Source organism: Dreissena polymorpha, chromosome 12, assembly GCF_020536995.1.
Source record: "Dreissena polymorpha isolate Duluth1 chromosome 12, UMN_Dpol_1.0, whole genome shotgun sequence".
Lineage (NCBI taxonomy): Eukaryota > Metazoa > Mollusca > Bivalvia > Myida > Dreissenidae > Dreissena > Dreissena polymorpha.
Genome location: NC_068366.1, coordinates 76,198,831 through 76,211,779, shown reverse-complemented (window position 1 = coordinate 76,211,779; position 12,949 = coordinate 76,198,831). Strand labels below are relative to the sequence as shown.

The following is a 12,949-nucleotide window of genomic DNA, read 5'->3' as shown; positions in this document are numbered from 1 at the left end:
GCTAGTTTACTAGACGAATTAGCTCCCCTGAGTACGTCCTTCCATTTCAATCATGTCTCTCAGTCGGCATCTATTGCGAGCACCCCGGCTCATTAGTTGTTGTCAGAGGTTAGCTGTGTCACAGAAAAGGAGTTATGCCGCTGAAGCAACTGCTGCTCGGACGGAAATGGAGTTCACATTCGCTTCACCATCCGATGTATGAACTTGCCTACCTTCTCATCCTTTGCAATTTTTGTGGGTGGGGTATCCGATACATTTGTAAGCTAAAAGACTTGTGTATGTTACCTGCCGTCTGCGCCAAACCATATTGGCCGAGCCTGTGCGATAAAAATTCTAGTCGGACTATAACTGTTTGCAATAGTCAAAGTCCTAATGGGTTTTACCAAAAGCAGCTATGCTTATTTTGTACTGTGTTAAGGCAAAGCTGCATGTTGAAACCTTATCAGCCTACCATTTGCAAGTATCAAACCATTTTCCAGTATCAATGCAATGTGGGTTTTAGTAATCGACCCTTATTTAAGTTATCGTAACTCAAGAGTTCTTGCAGACCACATTTCAGCCTTTTATTTAGATCGGACGTAAACACTTGCAATGACATAAGTAAAGTATTGTTGAGTATTGCCCACAATGGTCAATGATGCATGATACTCTGATAGCATGTAGTAAACACAGTTATTTTTACTTCAAAATAATGTGACCAACACAATCACAGCGAATTTATTCAGCAAAAACCAAACAAAAACAATAGGATTGTGATGTGTCTATTACAAAGCTTCGCGCAACAGAGATCTAAACACGCTATCTCAAAATTCATTCGGTCATACCATATGAAACTAGACATGCTTAACCCTCCACGTGGAAGGTTTTACATATTTGTACATGAAACATAAGGAAGTTACAAAGTAAAAAAAAAATCTATCAGTCTGATATGTGTATGACCAGACTTATTGTCCAGTAAATATAGGCGAGGGGCTTGGGCAAATCAAACCAAAGCTTTAAAGTAATGCAATATTTGAGTATCCTATCAGTGATTGCTTTAGCAAGTAAAAGTTGTGCACTACAAACATCCTGATCTTAACTGTACAAATACAGCGCTCTTGATCAGGAACTTGGAAATGAATAAAAGTACTATTAAACAATGACAAAAAGAGTAAGCAGGTAATGTAATGGAATACGTACAGGGCCCTCAATCTATCAAATCTGCCGCCGAATTTCGGCGGCAGTCCCCCACCTGAAAAGTATACTTTTTTCCTCTTTTGGGGGGAAAAATTCCCCCTAAAAAAAAAAAAAAAAAAATTTTGTTTTTTTGTTTTTTGTTTTTTAATAGAAAGATGTGTCTCATGATTATTATATCTCAATTCTATTTCAATTTAATCTTTTCAAACATACAAAATTATGAAAAATGCAATGAATATAGTGCAAACATGTACAAATGAAATAATGAGAGAGTAAGTAAAAAAATCCCCCAAAAAGGGAAACGCCGCGAAAATTCCCCCTCCTAAGGGCTGCGGACCCCTTCCCCCAAAGTAGTGTGAGGACCCTGACGTATTCAAGTGTGCATTTATGATGGTTATGTCTCAATGCACGTGCCGTCACACATTGCAATTTCTGCAGTTTATTAAAACACTTAGTGTTAGTAATTAATATTTCATGTCTTAACTCATAATGTTTGTTTGCGCAAAATAATTTTACAATAATCAAATGTGCATTTTAGTCAATACTTTAATAACATTGTCTAACATTATTAAAATTAGAACATGCGTTTAAGTTCTATATTAAATAATTAAATATAAAATTGTATAGCATGAATAATTAAAATACTTTTGAAGTATTTTGTTAAAGACGCTATTTCTTTAGTTACCATCTATGAAATATTAAGTATATCATGAAATGCATATGGTACTTACCCGTTTCGGATGTTCTGTGTTGCCATTTTTGGCAACTATCGCATTCAATAGCTAGTTGCCTTGGACCTACACTCCTTGAACACAATATACATGGATAATCCATCACAAAAAAAAATATGCATGTATTCACTTATACGCATGTATAAATAGCACAGATATGTGGATAATGATAACCTATTCTTAACTCAGTCGTTAGTATAACCTTAATTGATTAATTTTAATTATTGTTCGTTGTTTATAACACCTTTCACACCTCTTACACACAGACATATAATCTGTGAAAAACACCGACCTCAAGTGTAAAAGAGGCATTGATTGTGACAACCGTATATTCAGATAATTATAAAAAGACATCATATATATGATTTTTACTTATAAACTACTTATAAAATACTGATCATATTATATCCTACATCTATATCTGAATATTTTTGGGGGGGTGCAAGTTGACTTCAAAAAGTGCGAGTTGACCAAAAAAGAAGTTCGAGTTGACCAAAAAATGTGCGAGTTTACTACCGTGCGAGTTGACTTAGGTACGAGTTGACCGGCACCCGTAGTGACTGATTAGTGTGTATTTAATATAGTTTACTGTTAATAAACTTAACAGCACATTTTTCATTTAGTACTCGTAGTGATACAACCTATTTTCTTGCCGGTGTTTATCAAAGTGTTTTCTAAAACTATTCAGGGTTTCTGCATACACAACATGTTGGGGTAAACTGTTCCATACATTAATAACTCTGTAGGATAATTGGTTCAGTGTAAAGGAAAGTGCTCATGTTGGTTTTTCAAGTTTCAAGGAGTGTCCTCTTCTGATGAATTTTTAAGTAGTAAAAAAATTGTCAACAGGGCAATTGTCAAGATCCTTCACAAGCTTCAATGTCTGAATCTTATCATCTCAAAGTCTTCTTTGTGTTTGTAGCTTCAGTTCTATAAGTCTAGTCTTGTATGGTAGATCTCTTTAAGTTTGGAACAAGTTTTGTTGCCCTCATCTGGACGCGTTCAATGCAGTCATGAAAGAGTTATCAAGGTAACCAAAAGACTCTTTTATAAGTGCTAGTATACTGTTGGCTCAATTTATCTTCTAGTTTATGTGTTGACTAAATTTAAGATCTCTGGTGAAGGTTTCTCCAAGGTCTGTGTCTTCTTTTACAGATTCTAAAGTCTTGTTCATGGTATAATCCTGTTAAGGGTTATTACATGTATGTCCAAAATTGGATGACTTTACATTTATCTACATTGAATGAAAGTTCCCATAAATCCGCTCATTTAGTTAGATTGTTTTAATCGTTTTGCAGTATGTCTGTTTGATCTGTTGTAGTAAAGAGTTTTGTGTCATCAGCGAAAATCCATGTGTAACTTTCAGCAATATCGGAAATATCATTTACATATATAATAAAATATATGGGCCCCAGGACACTGCCCTGTGGTACTCCACTCTCAACTGGTTTCCATTGGGAAGAGTTACCTGTAATTGATGCACACTGTTTACGGCCTAATAAAAAGCTACTAATCCAAGACAATAGGGTGCCCTTATTCCATAGGAGGATATCTTCTTCAGATTGTTGGTGAGCCACTTTGTCAAAGGCCTCGGCCAGTCTAAATATATTGTATTCCAACTTTGATGATGTTCAACATTTGGGAATGGGTCGTAGCTTTTTGAATTGGAAAAGCATTTGTTTTGAGAACAAATTGGGATATTGGTGGTGGTGTTATATTTTAATATAAATACTTACAAATTAAGAAAAAAAATGTTTTCTATATCATAGCTATTAGGTTGAGCTTATAGAGCTTGATAGAGAAATGAACTAAATGTTGAAATGTGTTATTTGTAATTTGTTTAAATATATTTTGTTGGATACTTTGTAGAGGACATTGTAAGCTGTCATTTGAGAAAAAAAGTTTTTGGAGATTTTACCAGACCTCATTAAAAACTAATGATATAGATTATTTACTTTATATTTGTTTACAGTTTTTCACATTAGTTTTGGAGTTAGAATTTGCAAACAGTAAAATTTCTAATAATTTCAATAATATATGAAGACTTTTTGATAAGAGTTAATTGACTAATTCATTTTTTACTGGACAGATCTGTAATGGTGGATATTTTATTAAGCCTCAAACATTTTTTAGCTCATCTGTCACGAAGTGACATGGTGAGCTTATATGACCGTGTGATGTCCGGCGTCCGTATTGCGTGTGTGTGTGTCCGTCAACAATTTGTTTGTGTAGACAGTAGAGGTCACAGTTTTCATCCAATCTTTATGAAATTTGGTCAGAATGTTTATATTGATGAAATCTGGGTTGGGATTGTATTTGGGTCATCTGGGGTCAAAAACTAGGTCACTAGGTCAAAAACTAGGTCACATGATAGGTCAAATAATAGAAAAATCTTGTGTAGACAATAGAGGTCGCAGTTTTCATCCAATCTTTATAAAATTTGGTCAGAATGTTTATCTTGATGAAATCTGGGTTGGGATTGTATTTGGGTCATCTGGGGTCAAAAACTAGGTCGCATGATAGGTCAAATAATAGAAAAATCTTGTGTAGACAGTAGAGGTCACAGTTTTCATCCAATCTTTATGAAATTTGGTCAGAATGTTTATCTTGATGAAATCTGGGTTGGGATTGTATTTGGGTCATCTGGGGTCAAAAACTAGGTCACTAGGTCAAAAACTAGGTCAAATAATGGAAAAACCTTGTGTACATGTAGACAGTAGAGGTCACAGTTTTCATCCAATCTTTATGAAATTTGGTCAGAATGTTTATCTTGATGAAATCTGGGTTGGGATTGTATTTGGGTCATCTGGGGTCAAAAACTAGGTCGCATGATAGGTCAAATAATAGAAAAATCTTGTGTAGACAGTAGAGGTCACAATTTTCATCCAATCTTTATGAAATTTGGTCAGAATGTTTATCTTGATGAAATCTGGGTTGGGATTGTATTTGGGTCATCTGGGGTCAAAAACTAGGTCAAAAACTAGGTCAAATAATGGAAAAACCTTGTGTACATGTAGACAGTAGAGGTCACAGTTTTCATCCAATCTTTATGAAATTTGGTCAGAATGTTTATCTTGATAAAATCTGGTTTGGGATTGTATTTGGGTCATCTGGGGTCAAAAACTAGGTCACTAGGTCAAAAACTAGGTCAAATAATAGAAAAACCTTGTGTAGACGATAGAGGTTGCAGTTTTCATCCAATCTTTATGAAATTTGGTCAGAATGTTTATCTTGATGAAATCTGGGTTGTGATTGTATTTGGGTCATCTAAGGTCAAAAACTAGGTCACTAGGTCAAATAATAGAAAAAACTGTCAACAATTTGTTTGTGTAGACAGTAGAGGTCAAGTTTTCATCCAATCTTTATGAAATTTGGTCAGAATGTTTATGTTGATGAAACCTGGGTTGGGGATGTATTTGGGTCACCTGGGTTCAAAAACTAGGTCACTAGGTCAAATAATAGAAAAACCTTGTGTAGACAATAGAGGTCGCAGTTTTCATTCAATCTTTATAAAATTTGATCAGAATGTTTATCTTGATGAAATCTGGGTCGGGATTGTATTTTGGTCACCTGGGGTAAAAAACTAGGTCAAATAATAGAAAAACCTTGTGTAGACAATAGAGGTCACAGCTTTCATCTTATCTTTATGAAATTTGGTCAGAATGTGTATCTTGATGAAATCTGGGTTGGGATTGTATTTGGTTAGTCAGGTTAGCAATTCAGGGCCATCATGGCCCTCTTGTATATTATTTGTCCCAAAGCCAAATGTATTTTGCATGGATCGCTAAAGCAATACATTTAAGTTGAATGACTTTTTCCAATTTCTTTATCATTAATTTACAGAGTCACGATGAGAAACAATGAAACAATATTGCATACACAAGTTTGTACAGGGAACACATTTTTACAGAACTTTGCTTGCAGGTGTATTATCAGGCAGCCCAAGTGAAGCAGGTGGATGTACAGGGTCTATCAGGCTCCTTTGGTGTGTGCTTCAACCATGTACCAACCATCGCAGCCCTCATGCCTGGAGTGGTCACTGTCCATGAGTTGGATGGGACACAGAAGAGAATATTTGGTAAGAAACCATCATTAACCCTTTCCACTTTAAAGCAAAGTGAAAATGGCTATGTGCAAACAGCATAAAACCAGGACAGTCTGCAAGTACCGTAACTTGCAGGCTGTTCAGGTTTTATGCTGTTTGCTGCTCATCAGTATCTAAGGGTTGGAACTGAAATCTTTTAAACTTTTATCTAGTACTGTAAGGAAGGCCTTTATTTAAGTTTAACTTTCAAAGGGACTACAAATGCGTCAAAATATGTATCTATGTGGTGAAGGGTTTAAAAAACAATATCGAAAATGTGAAAATGATTGCAGAACTTGTTTCATTTTACAGTGTAATGCCTCTAGTGTTATTTAGATGTAATCTTCTTTGAATAGCAGATGATTTAGTGAATGACACCATACAGGTTAATTCCTTATTTTATAAAATTTGATAAACCTGATGATTCCCCAGCATGACGTTTTTGGGGTCAGGACCCTTCTCTTTGCGGTACACGTACTTTTCAATAGTACTCCCCACCCACTATTTCCCACAGCCAGAGCAATATCAAGTCTGTATTTCATTAATTCATGCGATTGATTACTCACAGCTTAGATGACTTGACACCAGTGCTGTACTTCATATCATTTGTCTTTGTTTTGATCCAATTATCACTTAGTTCACCAGTTCAATTCAATGTTGCTTTATATGTCAACACACCACACCCATGAATCCAATCTGGGATGACAATTAACGCACATACATTAAGTCCAATTTTCCCAAAGCATCACTTATTTACATGTGTTTTAGTGAGCAGTGGGGCCATCACAGTGAACAACGACTCGACTGTACAGCTCCTAGCAGAGGAGGCTCATCCGCTTGAAAGGTTTGACAAACAGGTACGTTCTACTTAGCGTCTTCACTTTTCCATATTTTCACACAAGTTTATTTTATGTTTTGGGCTAGTTGCTTGGAAAAATATTGTCTTGCCTTAAAATGAGTTGCTCAATCACATTATTTTAGTACTGCTTTTAATGAAAGAACTAGTACTTCAACTGAGGCAAATTTTGTCAATTGCACCATCGTATGTGTACTTTGTTTACTGAACTTGTCGCTCATATTCTGCTTATCAAAATGAAACTTTTTAGATGTTTTGTTTTTGCTATGTCGAGGTGCTATGCATAATTTCTGTATATGTCACATGTATTGTTGCTTAGTTATGTACCCCTTATCTCAGGCAATTGATTCAATAAATCAACATGAAGCTTTTTGTTTGTGTTTCTGAATTTAAAAAAGTGAACAACAACATTTTAAGATGAATGTTACTAATACTCCAGTTTTTGCACTGGCTTTAAATGACTTATTGCAGGGATATTTGTCATCTTCAATGACTGTTCTTATTGAATAATGTTGCACATGCTTAACATGATATTGAAAATGAAGCTGATTTCAGACACTGCCAAACCCTTTCAGACAGTCACACAAATCAGACACATAAATTACAGTGTCTGACAATGTGTCTGAGAGGCCCTTCTAACATGGCTGAGTCTGGATCTGTGATGCAATATTTATTGCCATGTATTGCAGACAGTGGCATCAAATCTCAGTGAAGCTACCAGCGCCGTATCTGCAGCCAGGGACGAGAAGGAGCGTGCCGAGGCTCAGATCAGGGTTGACTGCCTGCAGACCCTACAGAATGCCCTCACAGCTGCGGCCCTTTAATATGAACATAGCCATTATGTAATTACTATGTAGCCTTGAGACATTGTTTGAAATTTATACAGTGTTGTGTTTTTTTCTTTGAAAAAAAAGCGAACAGTGTTTCAGGATTAATTATCTCAGTTTGTCTGGATTTTAGTACTAAGACGAAATCTGTTTATGTTCGGTCACAATGGTTTAAATTGAAATGGCAAAAGAGTGTATATTGTGTGGATTGCTGGATCTAAATTTTGATTTAAGAATTTGATGGATATGTTGTAAAAACATGTTATTCCACTGTTGTGTAAAATCCATGTGGTATTTGATAGAATTAATAAAATTATTATAAAGCGAAACAACAGAGTTTTATGTTCACAATCACAGTACAGAAGACTTATTGTTGTTCCCACATGACAGATGTTTTTTTGTCAGGACCAGTTTTAATTGTTTGGGCTGAAGGGCAGTTTTCATGATAAATTTTGTATGAGAAAGACAACTCTTGCAGATAATGTTCCTGAATTGCTTCTGAGAGCTGTCTTGCTTTACCAGGCCCTTTCATTTCATTAGCCAGAGGCCAGCGGGGCTATGTCATGATCCTGTGTCCGTCGTGCGTGTGTTAACTTTTCTTTAAACATCTCTTCTCCTAAACTACAAGTCCAATTCTGATAAAACTTCTCACAAATGTTCCTTGGGTGAACCTCTTTCAAATGTGTTCAAATTATGCCCCTTGGGTCAAATTTGACCCCGCCCTGAGGGTCAATAAATTAAACATATGCTTATATAAAGCCTATTTTGTGCAAACTTTAAAAATCTTGTCCATAACCATTGGGCCTAGTGCTACCACATTTGGTATGTAGTGACATTTAATAGTTCTCTACTTTATTTGTTCAAATTATGCCCCTGGGTCAAATTTGACCCTGCCCCGGGGGTCACAAAAATGAACATATGCTTATATAAAGCCTATTTTGTGCAAACTTTAACAAGATGTGTTTGTGAAACACAATGTCCCCCTATATGACGTTTGACCTTGAAGGATGACCTTGACCTTGACCCTTCACCACTCGAAATGTGCAGCTCCATTAGTGTATTATACAGGAAGGAAAAAGGGCGTGGTACAAAATTTCAAAAAAGGGCACTTTAGCGCGTGACATCCATAAAAAGGGCACAAATATATTTTTATAGTGACTTAATAACAAGCTTTGTTACACACAAACATTGTATGTATAGTTTTGAGATTTATTGTTGAATAATTAAACCAACAAAATCCAGAATGTATATTTTATTGTGTGTTTTATATTTTCATGTAGTAACAAAAAACAAGATTAAACACCATAGGATATATATCTTATACAAACTATAGCTTTTCAAAGAAGTCTTAGAATACTGTTAAATGAGTTACCCTCTTAAACAATTATTTATATTTAAAACGTTACACACATTGCACAAACAAGTCCTTTATATGCATCTTAAATGGAGATTCACAAACACTAACACTTTATTGAATAGTCAGAAAGTTCTGCGTAATGACATTGTTTTCATGACCACGTGTTGTATTGTGTACATTTTATTTCGCAAAAAGTGTAACTAGGAACGGCGCCGTACTGTCTTTAATTCATTGTCAATTAATTCAATATACGTTAATTGGTCTCCGATATAAACTTGTTTTGCTTACAAATCAATTTGCATCAATTTCTAATTTACGTTTCGTCGAAAGTGGAATGCCAAAATCGGAAAGCGTACGTTGCGACATTCTAAACACGAATGATAAGTGGTACAAGTTCAATATTTTTGTAAAATTCATATCTGTGTTTGCCAATTAACATATTTTGACAAGTTACAAACGGGTCATAATGTTCTTAATTGAACCAATGGTGCAGGCCTACTTCTGTTACAACAAACATGTTAAGATTGTCGTCTGCTACAATTCATCAACACACATCTACTGTGAGCCTGCGCCAATTGTATTGGATAGGAGGCGGAGCGTTATTTTAATCGACAGCTTTAATATGAGCCTGCGCCAATTGTATTGGATAGGAGGCGGAGCGTTATTTTAATCGACAGCTTTAATAATGTCACGGGTTGCTATTTTCGGCGAATGGCCAATTTTCAGGAAGTACAGTGGACGTCATGGGGTTTTGTAATCGGCGTATGGAAACAATTATCGGGCGTAATATACGGCCGTACGCCGCTTAGTGCAAGCCCTGTAAATTAATTTTTATTAACTTAAAACTGTTTTGCATTAAATTGAAATCAAATCAATATTGTACAGATACAACTGGTGTTTTTTTAATTTAATTACGCGTAAAAATAAATGTTTTGATATAACTGAATTATGCATGAAATGCACAATTTTCACGTGAATAACATGGAGGTTTTCATCAAGTCTCCTAAGTAACTGTGAACGATTGTATCCGGACCGATTAGTGTTACAAAGCCACTGAAATTATCGATTGATATTGACACATGGTTATTCACGCATGACGTATTCACAACCGCGCGAATCTTCGCTGATAATAGTCGGCTTAGAAGCTTGGTTAAGAGGCAATTAAGATGTTATCAATAAGGTCGCGCACGGTGGAAAACAGGGCGGTGGCCTTTGAAAAGGGCAGCGTGGCGCTGATTTGCTTTGAAAGGGGCAGCGAGGCGCTTCAAAAAAGCGGCGTGGCGCCGCGCCACGCTAAAACGGCCTGGATAAAACACTATCCATGAGATACACATGCATTTCAAATATAAAATTGCTAGCTTCAATATTGCAGAAGTGACATTACATGAGCAATTTTGACCCATATATTTGACCTTAAAGGGTGACCTTGACCTTTCATCACTCAAAATGTGCAGCTCCATAAGATACACATGCATGCCAAATATCAAGTTGCTATCTTCAATATTGCAAAAGTATTCATAAAAGAAGCGATTTGGGCCACATATATTTGACCTCTGACCTTGAAGGATGACCTTGACCTTTCACCACTCCAAATGTGCAGCTCCATGAGATAAACATGCATGCCAAATATCAAGTTGCTATCTTCAATATTGCAAAAGTATTCATAAAATAAGCGATTTGGGCCACATATATTTGACCTCTGACCTTGACTTTTCACCACTCAAAATGTGCAGCTCCATGAGATACACATGCATGCCAAATATCAAGTTGCTATCTTCAATATAGCAAAAGTTATTGCAAAATGTTAAAGTTGGCGCAAACAGACCAACCAACAGACCAACCAACCAACAGACAGGGCAAAAACAATATGTCCCCCACTACAATAGTGGGGGACATAAAAATCTGTTTGTCCATAACCGTAGGGCCTAAGCCTACCAAATTCGGTATGTAGTGACATCTAATAGTTCTCTACTTAGTTTGTTCAAATTATAACCCTGGGGTCAAATTTGAACCTGCCCCGGGGGTCACAAAAATGAACATCCGCTTAAATAAGGCCAATTTTGTGCAAACTTTAAAAATCTTGTCCATAACCGTATGGCATAGGGCTACCAAATTTGGTATGTAGTGACATCTAATAGTCCTCTTCCAAGTATGTTCAAATTGAACCCCTAGGATCAAATTTGAGCGTTCCCCTTGTGTCACAAAATATGCTTATATTGGGCCTATTTTGTGCAAACTTTAAAAATCTTTCTGTCCATAACCATTGGGACTATTTCTACCATATTTGGAATGTATTAAAATCTTAAAGTTCTCTACCTAGTTTTTTCAAATTATGCCCCTGGGGTCAAATTTGACCCTGCCCTGGGGGTCACAAAAATGAACATATTCTTAAATAAGGCCTATTTTGTGCAAACTTAAAAAAAAATCTTGTTCATTATTAGAGAGCCTAGGGCTACTAAATTTGGTATGTAGTGACATCTAATACTCCTCTACCAAATTTGTTCAAATGATTCCCCTGGGCTCAAATTTGACCCTGCCCCGGGGGTCACAAAACTGAACATATGCTTATATAAGGCCTATTTGTGCAAACTTTAAAAAGCTTCCTGTCCATAACCATTGGGCTTAGAGCTACCAAATTTGGTATGTAGTGACATCTTATAGTTCTCTACCAAATTTGTTCAAATTATGCCCCTGGGGCCAAATTTATCCTTTGAAGGCTCCCATTAAAAAGTTGTTCAAGAAAATTTGGAATTATAATTCAATTTTTTGTCTCATAAACATTTACTTTGTTTAACAAACAACCTTTACAAAGTTATCATTCCTACTGCCTTTCGTCATCTCATGAACCTGAAAAACTCGTAACTTTATGTTTCCTCAGGCAAATATCTTCTTTGTACAATAAACAATTTATTCACCACGTTAACAATCCTGCTACACTCACTAATGTCTCAAGAATGAAGTAAGTTCAGGTGATCTACGTCATTAGGTATTTTGCATATGTCATGAACTATATAACTAACAGAAACTTTGAAACCTACAAACACTTTTTGGAAATGATGAAAAAGATTCATGATTGAATGAAGGAACTTTCATTAATCTTGTAAAAGATGCGTAGATTTGATCTTCAGCATCTAAAAGTATGTGAAATAGAAAGAACAAGAGTTCCGCGGTCGGAGATGACCGCATTGAAGCCGGATTTTTGATTTAAATGACAGGAAAGTACCTTTCGTGTTTTTGTCAATGCAATACTTAAATTACTGAAATATTGTTCAAAGGTCAAAATGAAATGTAAGTACTTTTCAAGGCATGAGCAAACCTTGTGTTATGTTTTGAATGCATGCATATACATGAACAACAATAACATTGAAGGTCACAGTGACCTTGACCTTCAAATGAATGACATTGAAATGAGCAGTGGTGATCTTCTAGTACTGGCCAACCTTTATGTCAAGTTTGAAGACTCTAGGTACAAGCATACCAAAGTTATAACATGGAATAAGAACTTTAACATTTTTACCTACCAAAGTTATAAGAACTTTAACATTTTTACATTCAAGGTCACAGTGACCTTGACCTTAGAATGAATGACCTTGAAATGACCAGTGGTCATCTAAGTGTGCTTGCAAACCTTCATGTCAAGTTTGAAGACTCTATGTCCAAGCATACCAAAGTTATAACAATTTTAACATTTTAACATTTAAGGTCACAGTGACCTTGACCTTCAAATGAATGACATTGAAATGACCAGTGGTCATCTTCTAGTACTGGCCAATCTTTATTTCAAGTTTGAAGACTCTAGGTACAAGCATACCAAAGTTATAACATGAAATAAGAACTTTAACATTTTTACATTCAAGGTCACAGTGACCTTGACCTTCAAATGAATGACCTTGAAATGTCCAGTGGTTACTTACTAGT

General features: G+C 35.8%; 1 protein-coding gene and 1 long non-coding RNA gene across 3 annotated transcripts; both read left to right on the top strand.

The window, feature by feature from the left end:
• Positions 1-8,006, top strand: LOC127853731 (ATP synthase subunit delta, mitochondrial-like). Its single transcript, XM_052388473.1, has 4 exons — positions 1-196; positions 5,832-5,985; positions 6,760-6,848; positions 7,537-8,006. The coding sequence occupies exons 1-4, from the start codon at positions 53-55 to the stop codon at positions 7,669-7,671; spliced, it is 522 nt and encodes a 173-aa protein (XP_052244433.1). The 5' UTR covers positions 1-52; the 3' UTR covers positions 7,672-8,006.
• On the top strand, positions 3,962-5,091 carry LOC127853734 (uncharacterized). Of its 2 annotated transcripts, none has more exons than XR_008036729.1 (3): positions 3,962-4,269; positions 4,431-4,587; positions 5,055-5,091. It is a non-coding gene; the product is annotated as an uncharacterized LOC127853734 (long non-coding RNA). The 2 variants fall into 2 exon arrangements; XR_008036728.1 differs by lacking the exon at positions 5,055-5,091 and adding an exon at positions 4,743-4,874.
• Positions 8,007-12,949: the final 4,943 nt, after the last annotated feature.